Genomic DNA, 25,214 nt, shown 5'->3' on the forward strand with positions numbered 1-25,214 from the left:
TCGGGCAGGAATTGAGGGGTTCGGAGAGTGGGAGGGGAATCAGGGCAGAGGCAGAGGTTTGGGGTGTCAGGGGGTGAGGTCTCCAGCTGGGGGTGCGAGCTCTGGGGTTGGGCTGGGGATGAGAGGTTTGGGGTGCAGAAAGGTGCTCCAGGCTTGGACCAAGGGGCTCAGAGGGTGGGAGGGGGTCAGGGGTGTGGTGCTTGGGGTGGGGGCAGCATGTGGAGTGGAGCCCCCGGCTGCCCCTACACATAGGAGCCGGAGAGGGGCCATGCCACTGCTTCCGGGAGCCACATGGAGCGGCCCCTGACCCTGCTCCCGGCTGGAGCACCAAAGTGGGGCAAGCCCCAGACCCCGCTCCCTAGCGGGAGCTCGAAAGCTGAATTAAAATGGCTGGTGGGACAGATGTGGCCCGCAGGCAGTAGTTTGCCCACCCCTGTGCTAATATGATGAAAACACATTAATTTACTCACTCCATCAAGGCTTTCTCTTACATCTCACCCCCATAAAGTCAAAAAATTTTCCTACAAAACTCTTTATTTATCTGGTTACCCTGCCATTGTTCAAAATCAACAGCTGCTACCAAAGACATCTTTAGAAGTACATATATTCTCCAAAAGAAATCAATCCAGTGACCACATTCCCTCCCAAAAACTAACATCACTTCCATAGTAGGTGCTTTAGTGGGTCAGATTTAACAGTCTTTTTCTGTTTAACAAACCTTAAATAATATAATTTTTCCTTTGAAGAGGGCCATTGCTTTACAGTGGTCCTGCGAATCAGGTAAACCATCTGCCAGCAGATGTTCTACCTCTTGGAGCCAGACCTCGATGCTGCCTAGAGGTGGGGGTAGTGCACAGTCCAGCTTTGTTTTCCATTCATTAATCTAAAAGGCAAATACAAGTCAATGGTAAAATCTCTCTGTTTATTTCTTACCCTATTCTCAGGGGATTAGTAAGATTATTATATATAATACTTGTTAATTGAACATTCTAACTACCTCACAGACAAATTTTGCGATCAGTAGCAAGCAGGTAGTTCCCACAGCAGTCAAATGGGAGTCATTTGGGTGCATTCAAGATCAGAATTTTCTCCCCCGCTTGCAATCTTCTTGGTGCTACAGGGAATTGAGCAGTTTTTGTCAACATACGATGACTAACAAAGTTTTGTCACAGGGAAATTTACCCAAAGTTAGTGGCACCTTGACAAAAGACTTCTATCATGAATAATGTGCTCTGACTGTCTTTCCACCACTGCGGACCAAAAGTATCTGATCCACAGTAGCCACTGATCAAGCAGGGAGATACTTGGCATAGAATAATAGAATATCAGGGTTGGAAAGGACCTCACGAGGTCATCTAGTCCAACCCCCTGCTCAAAGCAGGACCGATCCCCAACTAAATCATCCCAGCCAGGGCTTTGTCAAGCCTGACCTTAAAAACCTCTAAGGAAGGAGATTCTACCACCTCCCTAGGTAACGCATTCCAGTGTTTCACCACCCTCCTAGTGAAAAAGTTTTTCCTAATATCCAACCTAAACCGCCCCCACAGCAACTTGAGACCATTACTCCTTGTTCTGTCATCTGCTACCACTGAGAACAGTCTAGATCCATCCTCTTTGGAACCCCCTTTCAGGTAGTTGAAAGCAGCTATCAAATCCTCTATAAGAATCCTCATTCTTCTCTTCCGCACACTAAACAATCCCAGTTCCCTAGCCATTCCAATCCTTAGTTCAGGGACAGTTGACATGAGCAAGCTCATTACCGAGTACTATCCAATTAACAGTCCTGCTATGGCAGAGTTGGATAATGGAGGAAGGCCACCCATGCCATGGAAAAAAAATATCTCATCAGCTACAGACTCTATTGCTCGCTCTTTTCTCTGCTGCTTCATTATTTTAACCCTAATGATGTCAAACCGAACATTTTAAGCAGAGATCAGCCCAAAACTCTGCATCTGAATGCTGCTAAGCTCAGAGGACGATCAGATCAAGATCATGCTTTGCATGCCGCTGGCACCCCAAAGGATCAGATAGGCATAAAGAGAGCCACATTTGTCATCACCCTCCTCTAGCCACAAACCCCTAACTCCACCCCCACACCTTTGCAGCCCTGCACATCAGGCCCAGCTCAACTGGACCTCAGGATCATGGCCAATACCTCAGTATAGTGATTCCTCCCCCTCCCCAAAAAAGGAGAAAGATAATTATACTACAGTATAAATTTCTGGGGTGAGCTTTATCGTCTTCATAGAATGTGTTCACATTAATAACATAAAAAGCAGCTAGAAATACTTCTGTAACCTGGGAGGTTAGGTTATCCCATGTTGCTCTCATCCGTTTCTGATCTTCATTTAGCTCAGGCACACTTCTTTTTGAAGACAACACTGGCAGAAAGGGTCTTTTCTCTTCATTAAACAATTCCATAAATGACAGCATTTCCTAGGGTTAAAATGGGAAGGCAATCTATAGTGGAAAACTACCACATGTAATAATTCCTAGAACCAGATATTACTGTTGGAGGTGAATTTCTGACTCCCATTTACTTCAGCGGGTGGTCCAGATAAGGAATGATGGAATGATAAAACCACTGAGGTCAATGGGAATCAGGCACCATCATCTAAGGGCAGTATCTGGGCCTTACAATATAACACTGTAGCTGAATTTTTATTTAATATCATGTTAATACATTATTCCCAAGCAAATGCACAGTAATATCTCTAACTTTTTCTACTGCTATAACTATTCAACTGTACTGAGAAAAATATCTTGTCTGAGACTAGGCATAGTCAACATGGGGAACTGTGAAGGATAGAAGGATATTACATGTTAGATACAAGGCCAAAGTGTGCCACACAGATGTTGCCCAACTGGGGTGGAAACATTTTAAAATCTGTTACTTTTGCATTTTGACTGTCAATGCATAGACTGTCAAGAGGGAAGTCAGACCAGCTGCAGAACATAGAGTAAATCTAGCCTGGCTGACTCTGCATGGAACTTAAATAAGAGGAAGAGAAGAAAACACTCCTCCCTGCCTATTATAATATTCAATCACTTGTTTTCAGTCAGACTTTGTATGGGTTCATGTTCTCTCAGGGGCAAATTGTGACTATCACCCCACTATTAGTGTAGAGGGCCCTGGATTCAGCAAAACCACCAGCAAGGGAAACCACTGCACAATGTCCTATTCGACATTGGTGAGGCCTCATCTGGAGTACTGTGTCCAGTTTTGGGCCCCACACTACAAGAAGGATGTGGATAAATTGGAGAGAGTCCAGCGAAGGGCAACAAAAATGATTAGGGGACTGGAACACATGAGTTATGAGGAGAGGCTGAGGGAGCTGGGATTGTTTAGCCTGCAGAAGAGAAGAATGAGGGGGGATTTGATAGCTGCTTTCAACTACCTGAAAGGGGGTTCCAAAGAGGATGGCTCTAGACTGTTCTCAATGGTAGCAGATGACAGAACGAGGAGTAATGGTCTCAAGTTGCAGTGGGGGAGGTTTAGATTGGATATTAGGAAAAACTTTTTCACTAAGAGGGTGGTGAAACACTGGAATGCGTTACCTAGGGAGGTGGTAGAATCTCCTTCCTTAGAGGTTTTTAAGGTCAGGCTTGACAAAGCCCTGGCTGGGATGATTTAACTGGGAATTGGTCCTGCTTTGAGCAGGGGGTTGGACTAGATGACCTTCTGGGGTCCCTTCCAACCCTGATATTCTATGATTCTATGACTGCAAGTCCCATACTCTTCCAGAAGTACAGCTCCATGGGGTCTCCCTGATGGATTACGCGTTTGGGGGCAGGCTACGGCAAGTGCGGTATGTGGATCCACTTGCCATTCTTCCCCTGCTCCTAAAGAGGGCAGAGAGCAACACCCATTAGGGGTTGCTGCAGCTTGAAGCTGCAATAGCACTCACTGTGTGGAGAAGGGGATAATTACCTCTCTAATGGCCCCATAAATCTCCCTTCTACATACTCGGTTATCTGGGCTGTACAAATGGAGGAAGCCATTCCCCTAAGGCATGAGTAGCAGCCAACACTTCCAGTACCCCTTCAGTGACAACAAACTGATGCAAGACCTACAGTATTATCACCACAGTAACTGACAAGCATATATCTACATTCCTTCTGGAGAGGGAATTTTATCTTAACGCTTCCTCCATTACTTTGGTTTATTTACCAAATCCAGTGACAGATTTGGGGAGAGGGGACGGTGTTAAATTTAAATCTTCAGATTGGACAATAACTTGAAAAGCTACTTTTGGGGGGCTTATTTTAATATTTCTCTTTGCAAATACTATCATATTAAAAAATGTCATTTAATGCTACTTACTTGAAATTTTCTATAGCAAGTTTCACTTTCTGTATCAACCAACAACTTTGTTAACTTCTTCTCTTGTGCAGTCAGCCAGTTCAAGGCCTCTTTTACTTTCCCCTGGTAATTGGAGCAGAAAATTCCATTTTTGCATTCTGCAAGTCTTATTTTTAGTTTGCATTGTGTCATAAAACAACACACTAGTGAAGCCTTCCCACTCACTAAAGGTCTGTTCCAAAGCCCATTGAAAGCAGTGAAAAGACTCCCACTGATTTAATGAGCTTTGGATCAGGCTGTACAAATAGATGAAAGCTAAAATCTTCAAACCTGGTGCCAGAAGTTAGTTTCCTGAATACAGTAAGGCAGCTTGAAACAAGTAGCCAGACTTCAGGGTGTTACAGGAACGTTCTATCTTATGTAAATTGTTGGTTAATAGATAAAGGTGCCAGTAGATGGCATTCAAGAATATACAGCATACATCCTGGATTTTGTAGACCCAATAGAATTCTTGCTGTGCCCTTCAAATGGCTTTCTCTGGATGCTCTTTATATCAGCTTCCAACAAGAAGGATCTGGGTTGCTCAGCACTTTTGAAAATCAGTCTACTTCTATCTAGGTACCTAGGTATAATTTTGGGAGCTTGCATTTAGGCAACCAGGTCAGAAAATGTTGGCTGGAATATTTATGGACATCTTAACTAACAAAAAAGTGAACTTTGCAACAAAGTTTCTGTCTACACTATTAAAAAAAAATCTATCATGTTGGGGATTTTGGTTACAATAAAATAGGGACACACAAGGTTAGAATAAGCTCAGTTGTGTCACTGTAGACAAGATCACACCATGTTTTATAACTATGTTACTGAATCATGCTACAGTAGGAGTGGGCAAACTTTTTGGGCCGAGGGACACATCTGGGTGGGGAAATTGTATGCACGGCCAGGGCAGGGGGTTGGGGTGCGGGAGGGAGAGTGGGGTGTGGGAAGGGGTGCGGTGTGCAGGAACGGGCTCAGGGCAAGGGATTGGGGCAGAGGAGGGGTGCAGACTATGGGAGGGAGCTCAGGGCAGCAGGTGCGGGGTGCGACAGGGGGCTCAGGGCAGGGACTTGGGGTGCACGGGGGTGCAGGGTGCAGCAGGGGCTCAGGCCAGGGACTTGGGGGGCAGGGTGCAGGCGGGGTTCGGGCTCCGGCCCGACGCCACTTACCTAAAGCGGCTCTGGGGTGGCAGCAGCGCGCACTGGGTCCAGGGCAGGCTGCCTGCATGCCTCCCCTGGTCCCGCACCGCTCCGGGAAGCGGCCAGCACCACGTCCCTGCGCGGCCCCGGGAGTGGGGGGGGGCCCACACAGGGCTCTGGGGGCTGCCCCTGCCACTCCTCCAGGTACCTCCCCCAAAGCTCCCATTGGCCGCAGTTCCCTGTTCCAATGGGAGCTGCGGGGGGCGGTGCCTGGAGGCAAGGGCAATGCACAGAGCCCTCTGCCCCCCCCAGGTGCCTCAGAGAAATGGTGCCGGCCGATTCTGAGAGCAGTGCAGGGCCTGTGGCACCAGGGGGGAGCAATCCCACGGGCCAGATCCAAAGCCCTGAGGGGCTACAGGCTTTGCAAAGGAGGTGTTGAAATTCTCAGAGTTATGAAAAGCAAAAAAGTACACGCATTTGGCTTGGTTCAATGATAAAAGAAATGACATACCTGCATGTCTTCTTCAGCTACAGGTAAACTTCTGGAATATTGCAGAAACTGAGCTACATAAGTCATGATAGATTTTTCATCTGGACTGATAACATCGACATCTGTGAGAGGTAGCACACTATTAGCTCATTCCTGCATATTTCTCAGTTTGATTGTACAATTATATTCTACAGAGCAATCATGAAAATTTAGCAAATACAAATGAATTTATTTTCAGCTTTTCAGTTAAAATTTCACTGACAAAAAACAGTATTAAATGGATTTTTTTCCTCAGGAATACTGTAATACAAAACAGCAAATTAGAAAAGAAGCGGGCAATTGTTAATATTGTCATCATGCAGCTTTATATTTTTTCTTCTAAAGGATGTTCCTGTAATTGTTGCCAAGTCAAAACTCCTATTAATTCAGGTTTCCTATGAACTATTCAGCAAAGAACCTCAGGTTAGAACATTCTTACTTTTATCATAAAGATCAGTATGTCATTTTACCCCCCAATCATCACAGTGATTAAACATTAAAAATTCTATTTAGGTACATGTACTTTGCAAACGAAACCCCCAACAGCAAGTCTCAGACTCCAGCTCAACTGAATTGGGCTCATGCTACAGGGCTAAAAATAGCAGCCCAATTAGGCTGGAGCCCAGGATCTGAGACCCACTCCCCTCACAGGGCTTTAGCCTGAGTGGGAATGTCTATACTGGTAATTTTAGCCCATAGCGTGAGCCCTGAGCCTAAGTCTGTAGACCCAGGCTTTAGAACTCGCTGCCATAGATTTTTTTTTTGCGGTGTAGACGTATCCTTTGTTATGAACAGACACTGGTTTGACAGTATCAGCATCAGACCTTATACCAAGTGAATGCAAAACAGATCATTTACCTTCAGGTTCAAGAAGTCTTGGAATATTTAATTCATGTTCTGCAATTTTAAAAGCCTCCTTCAGATTTTCTTTGTTGGTTCTACCCTTTGCTCTGTCCATGTCAACTAAATCTGGTCTTAAAGCATGGATGATAGCTAAAAAAGCCAGTCCATTCCTCCAGCTTGATTGGAAATCTGCCACTTTGATAGATCCATGCCTGCCCCAAAATCATAAAGAATAAAATCTCATGTTCTGTTTTCTCAAAATATTTAATATTCAGTTATCAGTACAATGTAAACCATGTCAGACTGGGCCTAATCCAAATCCCACTCGAGTTACTGGGAATCTTTCCAATTCTGTGGAAGCCGAGTCAGCCCCATTATGCATGGTCAATATAATCAGTCCAACAAACTTAAAAACTGAAATATTTTTCATTGCTTAGTATCATGCTGCTTTTACTTCTTGCTATGTGCTGCAATGGCACTTGGATGACCAAATTTTCTTTTTTTTATTTATTACATTTAAGGCATCTATCAATGCCTTTTACAGCACAAAAAAACAACAAGCCAATAGGAGTCAGGCATCTTACTACCTGAGGCCTTTTTGAAAATCCCAGCCTTAATTTTATTACATTACTTTTGGAAAGTTGTTGTTTTTCCAAAATGTTCAACTGAATTAGGACTAGAGAAATGAAAAAATATTTAGAGAGGGATCCCACAATTTCTACAATGCATCTGGTGTCTAGATGATACATTGATGTACCTAGAAGATTCATCAGTTACAATGAGTCCTGAGAAAACAACTCCTCAAAAAATAGTTTGTGTATAGTGGATATGATGGTATGTGAACAGGGGTTAATGCAGGGTGTCAGTGATCTTTCATGATTAAAACATGAGGGTCCATTGATTTAAAAACCAATGTTGGTCTTACATATATGTTATAGCAGTAACTGATATGTTAAACCCACTCTAATCGCAATCAAATAGATTATACCTTTTCTGAATAAAGACAGGCAAAAGAAAGATGATTAGGAAAGAGAGAGCTTTCATTTACATGCAAACCCCATAGCCTTAATAAAACAAATGAAAAATATAGAAAATGTAAGATTCAACTCCTGACAAGTCCCGTATATACATCCAGCAGAAAGCACCTGCTTTGCTGACGAACACTCTAACCTCCCACTAACATGAATGGAAGATTAGTGGGGTGACACCAGATAAGGTAACCTGGAGAGCTAGAAAGAAAGGGCTGAGGTTTCGGTAATATTTTTTAAAATGTATTTGTGCGAGGCAGTGGCTTTTCAAGGAAATTCAAATGTAAAGCCCTGATCTTGCAAAATCATATGCACATGATTAGCACTCTCATTTAAGTCAATGGAATGACCTGCCGTGTGTCAAGTGAAGCAGGTGTATAAATCTCTGTTGGAGTGGAGCCTGAGCCTTCTTAACTCTATAAAAAGTCCTTAGCTCATGAAACTCTCTCTTTTGGCTTGTGCAATGCTCTGGGGGGAAAATGCATGAACTGGGATGCTGATTCTTTTCTAGGCATTCTGCTTTTTTTTTTGTTCAACAAATTCTTGGACGATTAGTGTAACTTTGTTACTAAGAGAACCAGTAAATGCTAATCCAACAGGATTAAAACTGGCAAAGCATGCAAGAATTGCAGTAGGCACATTACACAAAGAATGGAGACAGCTGATAAAAAAGAAAGCCAAACAAGTCAATTTATTTATCAGTGTTTTCTTTGTAACGTTAGCTCCAACTTCTTATATTTAAAGGACGCACGTCAACATATTTACGCCCCAAATTTGAAATCAAAGCTTTGTTAGAATTGATGTGAAATGTCAACCAGATTCTAATGTGCTACTTCTTTGTTATACCTAGTAATCAGTCACTAAGAAATTAAACAGACAAAATATAGCGCCTTTATAGGGTGACAGTAAAAATAAACATGAGATACAGTTTATACACTTTCATGGTACTTACATTGAACATTGCTCCTTCACCCACAACAGGAGGGCCTTTTTAGCAGATATCTTCCACCGTTTCTTAATTTTACCTCTTTTTCTTGCCTGTGGGCTTGCAGCTGAAGATGAGTCGACAACGCTCGAACAATCAAGAGATGGCTGATTATAACTACTACCAAGGGTCCATGCAAGTTCTTCAATCTACCAGAAACAGGGGGAGAGTTTAACAATGTAAAAATCACTGTTCACACTTGCTCAGAAGAGGCTTGTCAGAGTGGCCCAGTTTAATTCCCCAAAGATTCTGTCTGCACTGAGCATGCTCCAGCCCAGGGTTGAGAAGAACCTTCCCTGTTGCAGCTCTGGGCTGCTACAGACTGGGCCAGGCCCAGGCACCCGACCAGAGAACAGATAGCTGTCTCTCCTGTGCACATACCTTCAGGCAGAATCTGGCCCATGATTTTAAACCAGTTATAAAAAAATATTGACATGCACATCACACTGTTGTCAATCATATCCTGCTCAGCTAACAGGGACCCTAGTACCCATTTCAGAGAAGCAGCTACAATGTACAATTAGAACATATTAGATGTTTCTTCTCTGAGCCAACACTTCAGACATACATTGTGCTTATGCATAAGTCATCTCATTTTGTGACCATTTTATTCCACAATTTTTTGTATGTTTTTCTCTATTAAAAATACTTTCTCACATCACTGCAATACTTACATGAAAATGTAATATAATTGTCCAAATTAGGCCAAGCACAATGGAAGGTTTTCCTTCAATAATGTCAGCAACATGAATATTTATGACCTTGATCTGAAAAAAGAGGATCACTGTTAAAGAAGGAACATGTTCAACAAACTAAACTGGTGTGAAGAGTGAATTTTAAAGTTAACTTTAATACTCACTGATTTGTTCTTTAAAAATTTCAAGGCATTTTCTATATTGCTTCTGCACTGGAACATGTTACATCCTTTCTCCCGTGGCTACAAAGTAAAACAAAAATATTGCTCTATCAGCTGTGACAATGTTTTATTTTAGATTGTTCACCAATAAAGGTCCAAATCCTGCAAAGACTGATGTCTGATTTTGCATCCATTGACACCAATGGCATTCCATTGACTTAAATGTTGCCGCATCAAGACCCTTGTGAGCGGTCAGCTCAAGCACAGTGCCAGTAAGTTCTTGTTGCTTTAGCCCTTGCAACAAGGACAGCTGATTCTGAATGACAGAGCCTGCAAGCCATGAGACAGTTGTTCCTGGCAGTGGAAGGTGTGACAAGATACTCACCCCCTGACTCCAGTGGGACTGCTCACATGCTTACAGTTAAGCACATCCATAAATCTTTACAGGATTTAGGCCAAAGCCAGGATTTCATTCCTTTATTTTATCTTACCAGTTGTTGACCTGAAAGTACTTCCAGCAGGTCCAAGAGCACACGACCTTCTTTGACATCTGTATATAGATCTGAGATAACGGAAGGAGGAGTATGCTGCAAAAGTAATACATTTAGATGCAAGTTATATACTGAATTCTGAAATCATCGTTGAGCAAAATACCACTGATTGCTTTGCTTCTTTTTTTAAAAAAAGGTTTTTTTTTGCCCTTTTTTTGTTCCACTTACCATTTTTCTGCTTATTTCAACAGAATGATATAGAAAATAGTTTTCTTTTAAAACTGAGGGCCCCAGTTCAAGAAAGCATCCTTGTTCAGCGAAGCACTTAAGTATATGCTTAACTTAAAGTAATTAAAGCCAATTAACTTTAAGCACATGCTTAAATGCTTTCCCGAATAAGGGTGGAATGAAGCACCCACTAAAGCGCTTTCCTGTACTGGGGCCAAAATTATCATGTTTCTAGCTATGCCTTTAGGGAGGCTAAGAAGAGGAGGCTAACTCAGTTTTGATGCAAAATTTCCAGTAACTAATTTTGAAAAATATGAAGGTCAGAAAAAGCAGCTGATTAATGTTCTTGCTTTTCACCAATGAAGCCTAAGGTTTGAATATTGACTCTGGAGATAAATGAAAATGACCTCAATGTTGCTTGCTATTTGCAGACTTCGTAAAACCACACTGTGCTCAAGAAGGGACCAGCACTGAAACAGTTCATTCGCCACAGGTCAGGACCAAATGCATTGACAGAGCAGATTCATGAAAGCTTACAAGTACCTGCCTCCTCTGCAGCCATTTCTGTTAATCCTTGACTTTCACTGAATTAAAACAATGTTTTAAAAGCATTCAGTGTAGCACAAATATACAACAATAAAACAAACAGCCTATGATAATGCCTATATAACACCACCAAAAAAAACCCCAACCAAACAAACAAAAACACCACACAAATATATAACCACACACACCCGTCTCTGCCATGTGCATGTTATTAAACATATCTTTCCAGGCTAATTTTCCCTGTTGAACCATGACTATTTTAATTTGTTTGGTTTATTCATTCTTTTACATTTTGCTCTCCAAAGAACGGTTCTAAATTTATTCACAAACAGCAGCAACATCAAAAAAACAACAACTTTGTTTAACATCAGTTAAGGTTGCTCTCCTCAGTAAACAAATCATAAAAAATTAGGAAATGCAAAGTAAAGGATAAAAAGTTTGCGAAGTGAAGCATTCTTGAGTTAGGAAATGCCAGAACGAACATTGATCATGCAATCTTAATTCAGCCCACTTGTGCATATGCATTACGATACAGTCATTAATTACATGATCCCATATTGTTATTATTATTATTTTACACAGAACCCTGGTTTGTTCAGGGCGTAGGATGGATCTGCTCTGGGGATGAATTAGGACTGTGTAGTGAAGGAGCCTGTTGTCTGTAGGACCCCTGCCTCATTTGCTGCAGAAGTTGGTAGGTGTGTAGTGAATGAGCCAGAGGCCGGAGGAAAACAAAGGAAGGTCTTGTGCTCAGGACAATTCAATGCCACCCTGAAGGCTTGGATTCTATCCCTGCCTCTGCAACAGAGTTCCTATGTGATGCTTGGCAAGTCAATTACACCAAACGGTTCACAAAGTCACTTCTGCATGTAATTAAAGACTATATAACAATCATACCACAGGGGCACTGAATTAAGGTTCCTTGGGCGACATTCATTCTGGCATTTCCTAATTTGATAATGCTTGACTTTGCAATTTTTTAATCCTTTTATATCCTTAACTTTGTACTTCTTATTTTGTATGGTTTGTTGACTGAGGAAGGCAATCTTAAAGAATGTTAAACAAAAACTTTTTTGTTATTGAATTTCCTGATTGCCCAGGGCAGGAGGCGGGGGGAACAGGGGGAAGGCGCTGATCTGTGGGGTCTGCCAGTGGGCGGGAGGTGCTGGAGGGAGCGGAGGGGGGGGTGTAGGGGAGCTGATGGGGGGCTGCCAGACTGTTTAATACCTGTATTAAATTGCTTATTTAAAATTGTTTAAAATGTATATAATGCCTTTTGTCTGGCAAAAAAAAAAAGTTTCTCTGGAACCTAACCCCCCTATTTACATTAATTCTTATGGGGAAATTGGATTCGCTTAACATCATTTCACTTGAAGTCACATTTTTCAGGAACATAACTACAACGTTAAGTAGGGAGTTACTGTAATAGAGCACTTCCACCTTTGTTGTTTTCAATGTACATTTTATTGCCATTGTTATCTTTGTGAAGTGCCACATTTCACCACACAGTGTCATGTCGACAAATATATTCAAAGTAATTAAATTAATTTGTAGTCATATAAAACCCTTGGAAAACCAAAAGAAGCACAGAAAAGGGGCTGTCATTTTGTAGCTTTGTATTCATGTAACCCTTTTTGAGGAAAGTAACAAACCATTAACCTTGAAATGAAACAGTACAAACCCAAACAGCACAACAGGAACTTATCCAAACACAGTATACTTCCATTACAATTACTCCTGTGACCTACCATAGTCTGAGGTAAATCAGTTATCAAGGGCAGCTATTGCCATGACGATAGGATGCAGTGTTGTTGTAGTCGTGTTGGTCCCAAGATATTAGAGAGACAAGGTGGGTGAGGTAACAGCTTTTATTGGGCCAACTTCAGTGAGAGACTCTTTCACCAACAGAAGTTGGTCCAATAAAAGCTATTATCTCACCCACCTTGTCTCTCTAACAAGGGTAACAGTAACTTTCCCCAAGTGTGCAAATGAACTGGGGGAGGGTGAGTGATGAGTGGTTACCTCCAATGTCACAGTGTTACAGCTCACATGACAGTAGAGGGCATCAAATGTAAGGGGGGAAGCGGGGGAATCGGGCTTTTTCACTGTTCCTGTTTTCCCAAATTTCCTAAATAAACAACAATAAATCAATAAAAAATACACATTGGAGATCATACCTCACACATATTAATTAGTGAGTGAAATTTGCTTCAAATTTCCCATGGCATGTTTACAGAAAAAAGGGTTTTGAGATACAGAAAACCTGAAAAGCATTTCTGATGCAACCTTAACTACGGTCTCATTATTGCAAGACAATGAGACAAAACTATGTTCCACAGACCATTTTCCTACCTTTGCCAACTGTGAATTTATCCAACTAGTGAAGGTTTTCTTCTGGATACATTCCTGCTCCACTGTGAAAAAAGAAAAATCACTTAATAAAACAATTTAATTATTTTTATTTCACTTTTTCAAAGAGAAACATGGACTCCAACTCAAATCTAAGTTCTGTCTTCAGTTATCTCAGTGGGTTTTTATACGGATTTTAATATTATTTTCTGGAATCTAACTGGTATTTTCCTCCACTCAGAAATGAAAGCATCTCCAAAAGCTCCACAACCAGAAAACGCACTCTTACTGGAGTTGATGGGGCTTTATCTGAGGGAAAGGTCCATCCACACAGAGAATCTTAATGTTCTTTAAGATTTTTTTTAAAAGCTCAACTAATGCAAATAGTAAAATGAACAAATGAGCCTACAAAACAATATGTCTAAAACAGCTTGGGCCTCAACTTATTTCTAAATGTGCCTCAAATGCCTTAGGCCTTTTGTCAGCATAAATCTACTGTTGCAATTCTAAAAGTTCAGGTCTAGGGTAAAATTGTCAAAAGTGTCAAAAATCACTGAGGGTTTGTCTACACAGGTATAAAAAACCAGCAGCAGGTCCTGGTCAGCTGACTTGGGCTCACAGGTCTCAGGCTCCCAAGCTGAAAAATCATTATGTAGACATTTGGGCTCAGGCCTGAGTCCCAGCTCTGAGATCCTGTGAGGGAGGAGGGAACTCAGACTCCAGCCCAAGCCCAAATGTCTACACAGCGATTTTTTAGCCCCACAGCCTGAGCCCTGCAAGTCGAGGCCGTGCTACCGGGCTTTTGTCCCCGTATATACATACCCCTAGGTGTCTAAGTCCCATTGACTCTGCAAGAAAACCAAAAAACTCTCTTTTTTTCCCTCCCCTCCCTTTTATTTAAGAACCCCCCAAAGATCTAATTGTATTTAATTCTTCATTTTTACACAGTATAGCTAATAGGAATAGTATGTTAATTGGCATACAACTACAATTATTATCAAATGCTCTCACATGACTCACATTAAAGGTAGTGGGAGCTGCATGAACAAATCTAAAGGCATAATCTATTTTGATTTTTCTGGTGTCCCTCCCAGGCTTTAGGCATATATTTCATTCAACTTAGGTTGCTACCAACCTTCCTCTCCCCTGACAGCTTTCCCACTACCTGCAACCCATCTGATTAAAGCCATGAAATCTGAGATGCACGGTAACAGACCTATGGTAATCCAACTAAAAAGATGATTAAACCAGGCCAATTAACTTGGCCACTTAATTAGGACAAATTCTGACATGTGTATGGCACTTATCCCTCTCTCTTGGTTCCAACTTGTATGCACACTCGTGGGACATTTTGAAACTAGTGCTCTTGTTAGCTAAGATGTGTAATGTTGTATCTAGAACATTAGTTAAAACAGACTGAAAAGGGTAGGGGAGATCACACTGTACCAGCCCAGCAGAGGGAACAAACTCTATCCGCAAAGTATGATTTTCATCCAGATTGGGAGGGCCAGTAGTACGATCTCCGCATCACTGACACAATGCAGGACGCTAGGAGAGGGTGCAGGCAGAGTGACCATGCACGGGGCCCTCTGCAGCCCCAGTGCACCAGAAAGGGAGTGTCTGCTTGAGGAGTGAGCAGAGGACGGGTTTGGGGATCTGCACTTACATAGATCCCGAGGCCCAGAACTCCTACTGTGTCTTGAGGGCCCTCCCCTCCCTCATGTGTGAGGGGAAAGTAAAGCAAAGATGGCCTGACAGAATTGTCCAAGACCATTCTGCAGTCACTGCAGTGCCCTGTGCACAGCTCCCAACTTGTGCCTGCCCCTACACAGACTTCAACAAGAACTCCCACTATGAAGTAGAAGGTGACTGGACCTGAGAGCAATGGGCTGCTGGTAGGAGGGGCTCTGTGGGCACTGAAAACCTAGCAACCATCTTGGGGATGGAGTTATCTCTAACCATGCAATGAGTCCAGATTCTAAACCAGTAGGCAACTGGTAGAAACAAAAATGTTAGCAGAGGGGATCATGTGAAACCGAACAGCCCTTGTGCCCCAAAGCCTTCCCGCTATATGACTGCACAAATAATCCAAAAGATAAATATGAGAGAAGGTTTGTTCACTTGGCACTGCAGGCCAAATGCAGAATTACTCTACAATGAAAATCCAGCCATTCCCCTGCAGAAAGATCCCAGAACATATGCCCACAAAAAAAGCTTTACTGCTCTGCTTGAGAAAATGAAACCCATTTCACACAAGTGTAGCAAGTACTTTTATTATGCTCATGGAATACAGCTAACACAAATTCCCATGCCAAAGCCCCAGTCTTGCATCAGGCTTTACTAGCATCTAACTCTGCACCCATACAGAGCTCCATTAAGTGAGACTCTGTACAGACAAAGGGGCAGAGCTCAGTGCAGGATCTACACCTAAAGAAGTAGATAGTTAATTCTGGTTCATATTTCTAGATCATCTACCAAAGCCTTAATACTAAATCTGCCCAGAATTAAATATTCATATTCTGCACATCAATAATACTTTGCATGATACATCTAAACAATCTTTCTATGGTTCTCCATAACCCATCATGCTTTGTAACTAGTATTTGTAATAGTACTACCCTGACTCCACCACAGCCAAGTATGTAGCACTCTATTTTCTCTCGTGATAATAATATTGTTCACTTTTTTAAAAATGAACATTAAAACTAAATTAAAAAGGAGAGGAGACTGTGTGCATGCAGAAATAGAATATCAAAATAATTTTTGTTTTGAAAAAGGGATAAAATTAAAAACATAAAACACAGAAATACAGCATTTGAGGCAAATCATAATCACTACTGCTCTAGGAATTAGGTAAACAACACCAAGATATCGGATTCAAGTTAGCACATAAGCAAGCCACACCCCCTTGCTATATTTCAAGCTGCAAAAATATCATGGAGCCTTTGCCAATTATTTAACTGAAATTTGAGTGGGTGATGGCTACTGACTGTAGCAAGCAAGCACGGCTGGTATTTCTACCATTTGAAAAGGAATGTATACCCAAGACTCAATATTTCACTGAAGCCAGTGGTTCCATCTCCCTTCTTGCCCCACCCCTAGCTCACACACACTGTGCTGTTGCTGAGCCAGAGAACTAGCTTTTGGGCCTGATTCTGAGAGACAGTGAGGCGCATTAAGCCCTTTGCACTTATCTTTTGCCTCTATCAGGCCAGTGGCTTCTGATGTTCATGTCCAAAAGTGTTACACAATATGGGCCTGATCCTGCAAATATTTTCTCATGGGAATAGTCCTTACTTAGGCAACTAGTCTCACATGTTGAACTGGGGACAGGTAATTTAATAATCCATTTAATGGTGTCAGATATTCTCCCCCCTATGCAGGGTACATTGGCTCCTTCTACTCCCCATCCCTCCTGCTCACTCTCCTGCCAGTTGTTCCCAAGGGAAAAACCTATGGTGCAGACCCTGCAGCCTACAGCTGCCACTGTGCCCAGACATCATGAAAGCAATGCAAAGATGGGGGTAAGGAGTTCTTTCTCCTTTCTGCACCCTGTGGGGCTGCGTAAGGATTGAGCACATATCTAGCCTACAGCTTGGTTTACTTTCCTGACCCACAAAAAGAACTGTCATGAATCAATAACAAGCTCCATTACAAGAATAGCCAACAGCTCACAGAGCTCTTTGGATAGTAGCCAGGTTTAGTACAACATTCAGATCAGTATACACACATCTGCCCATGCACCCCACACATTCTACTCTAGACATGTTCCTAGCAGAGTGGCAGATGATTATTTCTTCATTTTTACGGTGAATGTGTATTTCCGCTAGTCTAAGACTCCAAGGCTTTAATGATTTATGAACGCTCAAATTCTTGTATCTATCATGAGGTTCATTAAAAAGGATTTTTATTTCTAGGAGTATGAATGAGTTCTTTGTTGGCCATTTTAATAGGACTCTAAACGGCCTTGGATTTATCTTGCCCTAGTTTTCAAAATGTAACTGATCCAGAATAAATAAAGCTATCCAAAAACTAATACAGCACTTCCTTCACCCCTGGCAAAATCAGTGCCCAAACTTACCATGCCAGAAAATGGAGCTGATGAGACAAACATGCATCTGACAATATGAGAACACCTGAAAAATCTCAGATTTATTTTCTCTTGCTTTTTAAAGTCAGTCTTTAAAGAATAACTTTTGGGGGGGGGGGAACAATAATAATTAATCTGTTACATACAGCAATTGATGCTAAAGAGTAACTGTTGGACACTTACTAGTATGTCCTGACATGGACAATCACAGCCACTACTTAACAGGCTGATCAGTAAAGTCTAGGTCATCGGCATGCGATCTAGTACATAGTATAGGGCAGTGCATTGGTGAACTGTTTCAAGAGCATCCCAAAGGAAAAAGTGAGAGTCAAGGAGCTGCAATCTCCCAGCTGGTCTCCCCGCTGCTCCAGGAAAGGAATACTCTGTGATAGGTATAGATCTGTCACAGCACACACACTCAGGTATGTCTACACTGCATTGTAAGCCCAGGGTTTGAGTTCAGGCTCAAATCTAACCCCCCTTCCGTCAACATACAGATTGCACTCACCCTGGGCTCAGACCCAGAATACCAGGACCCCACGAGGGTGGAAGTTCCAAGCCTGAGTCAAGCTGGGACCCAGGATTCAAGCCCTATTGCTTTGCTGTGTAGACACAGCCCCATTGGGCTCACACTCTAAGAGTCCACCAAAGCTATCCCACAATCCTAAGGACTGACTTTCTTTGTCCTCCGGACAGTCTAGTTTAGTGGACAGTCAGGTTTTATCATGCTGCACCATGAACAAAGGGATGGAATGGTTACATTTTGGGAGGGTGCTAGGAAGTCTGGGATATGGGTGGTTGGACTCAGGCATACATAATGCAGAGTAGACTCTGGAGCCCCAGATTGTGACCCACGGTTCAACAATTCCTAATCTGGGGTTTCAATGAGTGTAGACACTCAAGCCCTAGGTTAACAAACCCAGGGTCTGCTAACTTGATTCTACTAACCCTGGATTTACATTGCAGTGTAGACATACCCTCAAATGCTGGTGTAATTACACCACCAGGCATGTGGAAGGGGAGAAATCTAAGTTATGCCCTCTTCCCACTTTCTCCCAGCCTTTCCTGCACAGCTGCATAAAGGTGGGACGTAGCAGCACTGAAGAGCCTGCTTCTCCCTGCACGCAGGAAGTGGTGGTACAGTGCACCAGCACAAGATGGCCACAATTTGGCCCTGAGTGCTTGTCAAAACATTCTGATACAGTGAACATACTGAACAGGTTATTCATTAGCAGGATCTCTGGGATATCACAGCCAATGAAGTATTTGATACTGCATGATTTTTTAGAGATATGGATTTTAAACAGTTAAATTACGTTATTTTAAAATAACTGAACCAATCCTGCAACTTAATTTATTTCTATCTTATTACCATTTTCATTTGAACAGGAAGAATTACCTCTAGCATAGCCTTGCCCATTCCCCTCCTTTTCACAGTTCCAGTTCCAGTTAGCTGCAAGTGCTGGGTAAGTTCCTGCACTTTTAGAAAAATAATTACACATTCGCCATATGGGTGGAAATTCAAAACAGTGATTTCTATTTATTCCATTCCCCTCCACCAATCAATGCAGTTTCATTCACTCCTAATAGGAAGGCAGAAAAAGAAGTCTCCAGAGCTGATGCTAATGTCCACCCGTACAGTGTTATGTTATCAGTCAGTAATAAAGATACTTTCATCAAGTTTTATGAGCCTGTCCAAAGCCAAATGAAGTCAGCAAGAGTCTTTCCATTGACTTCAGTGGGCTTTGGATCAGGACCTATGTGTTCAAAGTGCTGCACAGATATTAATCATCACATCACCCCTCTGTGCAGCAGGTAAATGTGAGCCCCTGACCCCAAACCACCTACTTATGACCTCCCATTCCCAGAAATTGAAAGCAAATTCTCCAGTCCACAGACACCCTCACCAACTCAAGAAGACTCATTATACTGAGCTTTGTGATCATTAGGTTTCTATCTATCTAGATATCTAAGGTACTTCTATGTACTTCTACCTATCTAGATATCTAAGGTACTTCTACAGGCAGGAATGTCTGTGAGGGGAGGGCTCCTGCCTCATACTGGGAATGAGGGGCGATCAACAGGTTATCTCAAGTGCTTATATACAAATGCACAAAGCCTTAATAACAAGCAGGGAGAACTGGAGGTCCTGGTGATGTCAAAGAACTATGACGTGATTGGAATAACAGAGACTTGGTGGGATAACTCACATGACTGGAGTACTGTCATGGATGGTTATAAACTGTTCAGGAAGGACAGGCAGGGCAGAAAAGGTGGGGGAGTAGCACTGTATGTAAGGGAGCAGTATGACTGCTCAGAGCTCCGGTATGAAACTGCAGAAAAACCTGAGTGTCTCTGGATTAAGTTTAGAAGTGTGTGCAACAAGAGTGATGTAGTGGTGGGAGTCTGCTATAGACCACCGGACCAGGGGGATGAGGTAGATGAGGCTTTCTTCCGGCAGCTCACGGAAGCTACTAGATCGCATGCCCTGATTCTCATGGGTGACTTTAATTTTCCTGATATCTGCTGGGAGAGCAATACAGCGGTGCATAGACAATCCAGGAAGTTTTTGGAAAGCGTAGGGGACAATTTCCTGGCGCAAGTGCTAGAGGAGCCAACTAGGGGGGCGCTTTTCTTGACCTGCTGCTCACAGACCGGGTAGAATTAGTGGGGGAAGCAAAAGTGGATGGGAATCTGGGAGGCAGTGACCATGAGTTGGTTGAGTTCAGGATCCTGACGCAGGGAAGAAAGGTAAGCAGCAGGATACGGACCCTGGACTTCAGGAAAGCAGACTTCGACTCCCTCAGGGAACGGATGGCCAGGATCCCCTGGGGGACTAACTTGAAGGGGAAAGGAGTCCAGGAGAGCTGGCTGTATTTCAAGGAATCCCTGTTGAAGTTACAGGGACAAACCATCCCGATGAGTCGAAAGAATAGTAAATATGGCAGGCGACGAGCTTGGCTTAATGGTGAAATCCTAGCGGATCTTAAACATAAAAAAGAAGCTTACAAGAAGTGGAAGGTTGGACATATGACAAGGGCAGAGTATAAAAATATTGCTCGGGCATGTAGGAATGATATCAGGAGGGCCAAATCGCACCTGGAGCTGCAGCTAGCCAGAGATGTCAAGAGTAACAAGAAGGGTTTCTTCAGGTATGTTGGCAACAAGAAGAAAGCCAAGGAAAGTGTGGGCCCCTTGATGAATGAGGGAGGCAACCTAGTGACAGAGGATGTGGAAAAAGCTAATGTACTCAATGCTTTTTTTGCCTCTGTTTTCACTAACAAGGTCAGCTCCCAGACTGCTGCGCTGGGCATCACAAAATGGGGAAGAGATAGCCAGCCCTCTGTGGAGATAGAGGTGGTTAGGGACTATTTAGAAAAGCTGGACGTGCACAAGTCCATGGGGCCGGACGAGTTGCATCCGAGAGTGCTAAAGGAATTGGCGGCTGTGATTGCAGAGCCATTGGCCATTATCTTTGAAAACTCGTGGCGAACGGGGGAAGTCCTGGATGACTGGAAAAAGGCTAATGTAGTGCCAATCTTTAAAAAAGGGAAGAAGGAGGATCCTGGGAACTACAGGCCAGTCAGCCTCAGCTCAGTCCCTGGAAAAATCATGGAGCAGGTCCTCAAAGAATCAATCCTGAAGCACTTGCATGAAAGGAAAGTGATCAGGAACAGCCAGCATGGATTCACCAAGGGAAGGTCATGCCTGACTAATCTAATTGCCTTTTATGATGAGATTACTGGTTCTGTGGATGAAGGGAAAGCAGTGGATGTATTGTTTCTTGACTTTAGCAAAGCTTTTGACACGGTCTCCCACAGTATTCTTGTCAGCAAGTTAAGGAAGTATGGGCTGGATGAATGCACTATAAGGTGGGTAGAAAGCTGGCTAGATTGTCGGGCTCAACGGGTAGTGATCAATGGCTCCATGTCTAGTTGGCAGCCGGTATCAAGTGGAGTGCCCCACGGGTCGGTCCTGGGGCTGGTTTTGTTCAATATCTTCATAAATGATCTGGAGGATGGTGTGGATTGCACTCCCAGCAAATTTGCGGATTATACTAAACTGGGAGGAGTGGTAGATACGTTGGAGGGGAGGGATAGGATACAGAAGGACCTAGACAAATTGGAGGATTGGGCCAAAAGAAATCTGATGAGGTTCAATAAGGATAAGTGCAGGGTCCTGCACTTAGGATGGAAGAATCCAATGCACAGCTACAGACTAGGGACCGAATGGCTAGGCAGCAGTTCTGCGGAAAAGGACCTAGGGGTGACAGTGGACGAGAAGCTGGATATGAGTCAGCAGTGTGCCCTTGTTGCCAAGAAGGCCAATGGCTTTTGGGGATGTATAAGTAGGGACATAGCGAGCAGATCGAGGGACGTGATCGTTCCCCTCTATTCGACATTGGTGAGGCCTCATCTGGAGTATTGTGTCCAGTTTTGGGCCCCACACTACAAGAAGGATGTGGATAAATTGGAGAGAGTCCAGCGAAGGGCAACAAAAATGATTAGGGGTCTAGAAGACATGACTTATGAGGAGAGGCTGAGGGAGCTGGGATTGTTTAGCCTGCGGAAGAGAAGAATGAGGGGGGATTTGATAGCTGCTTTCAACTACCTGAAAGGGGGTTCCAAAGAGGATGGCTCTAGACTGTTCTCAATGGTAGCAGATGACAGAACGAGGAGTAATGGTCTCAAGTTGCAGTGGGGGAGGTTTAGATTGGATATTAGGAAAAACTTTTTCACTAAGAGGGTGGTGAAACACTGGAATGCGTTACCTAGGGAGGTGGTAGAATCTCCTTCCTTAGAGGTTTTTAAGGTCAGGCTTGACAAAGCCCTGGCTGGGATGATTTAACTGGGAATTGGTCCTGCTTCAAGCAGGGGGTTGGACTAGATGACCTTCGGGGTCCCTTCCAACCCTGATATTCTATGATTCTATGATTCTATGTGCCCCATTATCATCGTACAGTATCTGAACCCCTCTGTCTTTATTTATCCTCACAGCATCCCTATGAGGTAGGCCTGTGCTATTATTGCCACTGAACTAAGGCACAGAGAGACTAAGTAACTTGCCCACGGTCACACAGGACATCTCTTCTGGAGCAGGAAACCTCCTGCATTCCAGATTAGCACCCTAACCACTGGACCATCCTTCCTCTTTACTGGGGGGTAGGAGAGTTTATTTTACTCATTTTCAGTGTTGAGTTTTGGCTCTTATAATACCAGGTAACTTCTTAGACCAATTGTTTTTTATAGGTTTACTTGAAAAGTGAAAGAAAAATACTCATACAAACTTTTTTAGCACATCTCATATACTGTTTGCATCCTAAGCCCACATACCAAAAGGCCGCATGCCATGCAGTTGCTATGTGCAATCAAGAAGTGAACTGCAGGCAGGATACTGGGATTTACAGCAGACACCATAAACAGGATGTAAATTTCACTGTAAGTCCCCTGATAGGAACTTTTCCATTTTTAAAAGTGACTCGTGCAAAACAGAGCCAGTGTTGTTTAATGGACTCTTTCCTATTCTAGTTAAAATCCAGAATCCCTAGTTGTAATAAAACAGCAATCTGGACAGACCAGGGATTAGGTTAGACCCCAGAGGATTACCATCTAGGAATTCCCAGTTTGAGCAATCTCTGGAATACCAAGTCCACCTGACAGGTACATACTCATGCAAGTAAAATAAAGGAGATGCAGATAAGCAGAAGGCAATTTTGGAAAGATGCATGTACTCTAATATAAAATGCAGAAAAAATTATCCACTTATCACTATTTGTGAGGTTTCAAGTAAACAGAAAACACACTGTTATTCTTTCTTCCTAATCATTCAGGGACTATTCAACACATTTGAATTAAATTAAATCATTGCAATATGTTAAATTATTAAACACACCTAAAATAGTTTCTGCTCTCATCCTCTTATATCATCATCCTTTTGGGTACCATCAAATATTAATATATACATGTCAATAAATAAAGAAAACAACTGAGCACCTACTCTGCTAATGAATTGTTGAAAGGCTACATCCATGCATTTGGTATTTAGCTCCAAAATGTAACAGGCTGAAAACCTGCTTTTTTTTTTTCCAACCCTCTCATCCTCCCTAAACTATTTGTATAGTGGAATTTTGGGGTCACACTGATGCTATGACACCCAACATGATGCAACCTACTAAAAAGAACACATTACTCCCGTTTATGCAAATTTGCCACCACCAATCAACTCTACAAATAAAAAAAAAATTGTAACTTGTACACTCCGCTGGCCATACACCATCATTTTAATCCTTTTCTATATTCCATGAAAAGGATAGAGCAGCGTATAACTGGAGAACTCAACAGCATATTTCATATTCAGACATATCCTGTCTTTATTTCTATTATCAACACAGAATCACAGGGTTAAGTGGCCCTCAAATGCATTAAGAAGGGGAATTACGCTCCAGTGCTGGTGTTCAAATTGGCTCAGCAAGCACGGAAAGTAAATTCTGTATCCTGCCTAGGCTTGTTCAGCAGGGAGCTCACACCTACCACCCCTGTGCATCCAGGCTTTCCTAACAGGAATTAGTATTGGAAAAGGTGAGCTGGGGAAAGGACCAGGTGTGTCCTTTGGGACACTTACCAACCCATCCTAACCTGCATCAAAGAAATGAATAAAATGTCCTGCTGCAAATAGAGAAAAGCTTCTAATCAGCTCCAGATACTAGCCCAGCTGCCATATCTTACTGCTCACCTCCACCACACATACACCTCTGCCCTCACACCCTCTCCTCATTTCAAGGTAACTTCTGGATTACATGAGAGCTGCTTCGCCCAGTAGCTCCCAAACCTTTTACCATCGGGCCCTGCTTGTATCAAAGGAAATGAGCCCAGGCCGCCCCTCCCCATGTACTAGAGACATTTGCATATAATTGTATATCGGCCTTTTGTGGCATACCTGGGTACTAAAGGGCATTGAGCAACTAAAGGCCGCAGCACAGCTCAGCAAGAGAGAGGAGCTGGTTTCTATGCCCACAGCTTGTCTAGAGAGGACAAAAGTGACCCAAACTGAAACCTGAGAGCAGCCTGTAAGTTCCTCCATGGGACCAGGCCTCCAGCAGAACATCTACTGGGAGGGGGCTAGGCAGCAGACTGCCCCTTGCACCACCCTGCCAACAAAGCACGGGGGCAACTGGCTGCTGCCTCCTCCCTCACTGGTATCACACTGGTTGGGCATCTGCAAGGAGGATGCGAGGAGAGCAGAGGAAAGACAGCCCCTGCTGTCAGTGGAATGGCACCTGGCGGCCAGGAGCAGTCACTGCAGAGGAACATCTGCTCAGCCCTTGCAGCTGTGCTGAGTGCATGGGAGAACCCTTAGCTGAAGCTGGAAGAAGGAAACACAGAAATCTAACACAAAATCCCAGGCAGCCATCTTTAGTTATAAGAGTGTAAATAAACAAGTGAAGCAAGAGTTTTAGGTCCCACCGAAACACTGCACAGGAGGCCAGGCCCCACAGTTTGCGACTGTCTGATTTAGGCACCGTGTATAAATACAATAGAGGCAATATCCTTTTAACTAATGCATCATGTATTGGGCATGATCTCCAATACACTCTGCCCAGGCAGGAGCAGCCCCTCATTTATTAAACACTTCCTACATGAATGATAAATATTGTAAACATATACCCAGTCAGTACAATGGGTCCAGTTCCAGACTTGGCTGCATCCCCTTTAAGTGGCTATGCAGAGCCACCACACATTAGAGCAGTCTCGGAGGCTGCTCTAAGGTATGCTGCATGCCACATCGGACCCT

The 25,214-nt window shown here is 43.1% G+C and overlaps 1 protein-coding gene across 1 annotated transcript in view; it reads right to left on the reverse strand.

Moving 5' to 3' along the window:
- Positions 1-25,214, reverse strand: part of SYNE2 (spectrin repeat containing nuclear envelope protein 2) — a 275,888-nt gene that overhangs the window by 223,615 nt on the left and 27,059 nt on the right. Inside the window, exons 3-12 of the mRNA XM_073349866.2 lie at positions 13,337-13,398; positions 10,211-10,306; positions 9,723-9,800; positions 9,538-9,630; positions 8,831-9,012; positions 6,866-7,062; positions 5,990-6,090; positions 4,325-4,426; positions 2,299-2,436; positions 719-883 (exon numbers count right to left, since the gene is read on the reverse strand). Of these exons, the coding sequence (XP_073205967.2) occupies positions 719-883; positions 2,299-2,436; positions 4,325-4,426; positions 5,990-6,090; positions 6,866-7,062; positions 8,831-9,012; positions 9,538-9,630; positions 9,723-9,800; positions 10,211-10,306; positions 13,337-13,398 (1,214 nt within the window). The remainder of the gene's footprint in view (positions 1-718; positions 884-2,298; positions 2,437-4,324; positions 4,427-5,989; positions 6,091-6,865; positions 7,063-8,830; positions 9,013-9,537; positions 9,631-9,722; positions 9,801-10,210; positions 10,307-13,336; positions 13,399-25,214) is intronic.

This window comes from Lepidochelys kempii, chromosome 6, assembly GCF_965140285.1.
Source record: "Lepidochelys kempii isolate rLepKem1 chromosome 6, rLepKem1.hap1, whole genome shotgun sequence".
In the NCBI taxonomy this organism is placed as follows: domain Eukaryota; kingdom Metazoa; phylum Chordata; order Testudines; family Cheloniidae; genus Lepidochelys; species Lepidochelys kempii.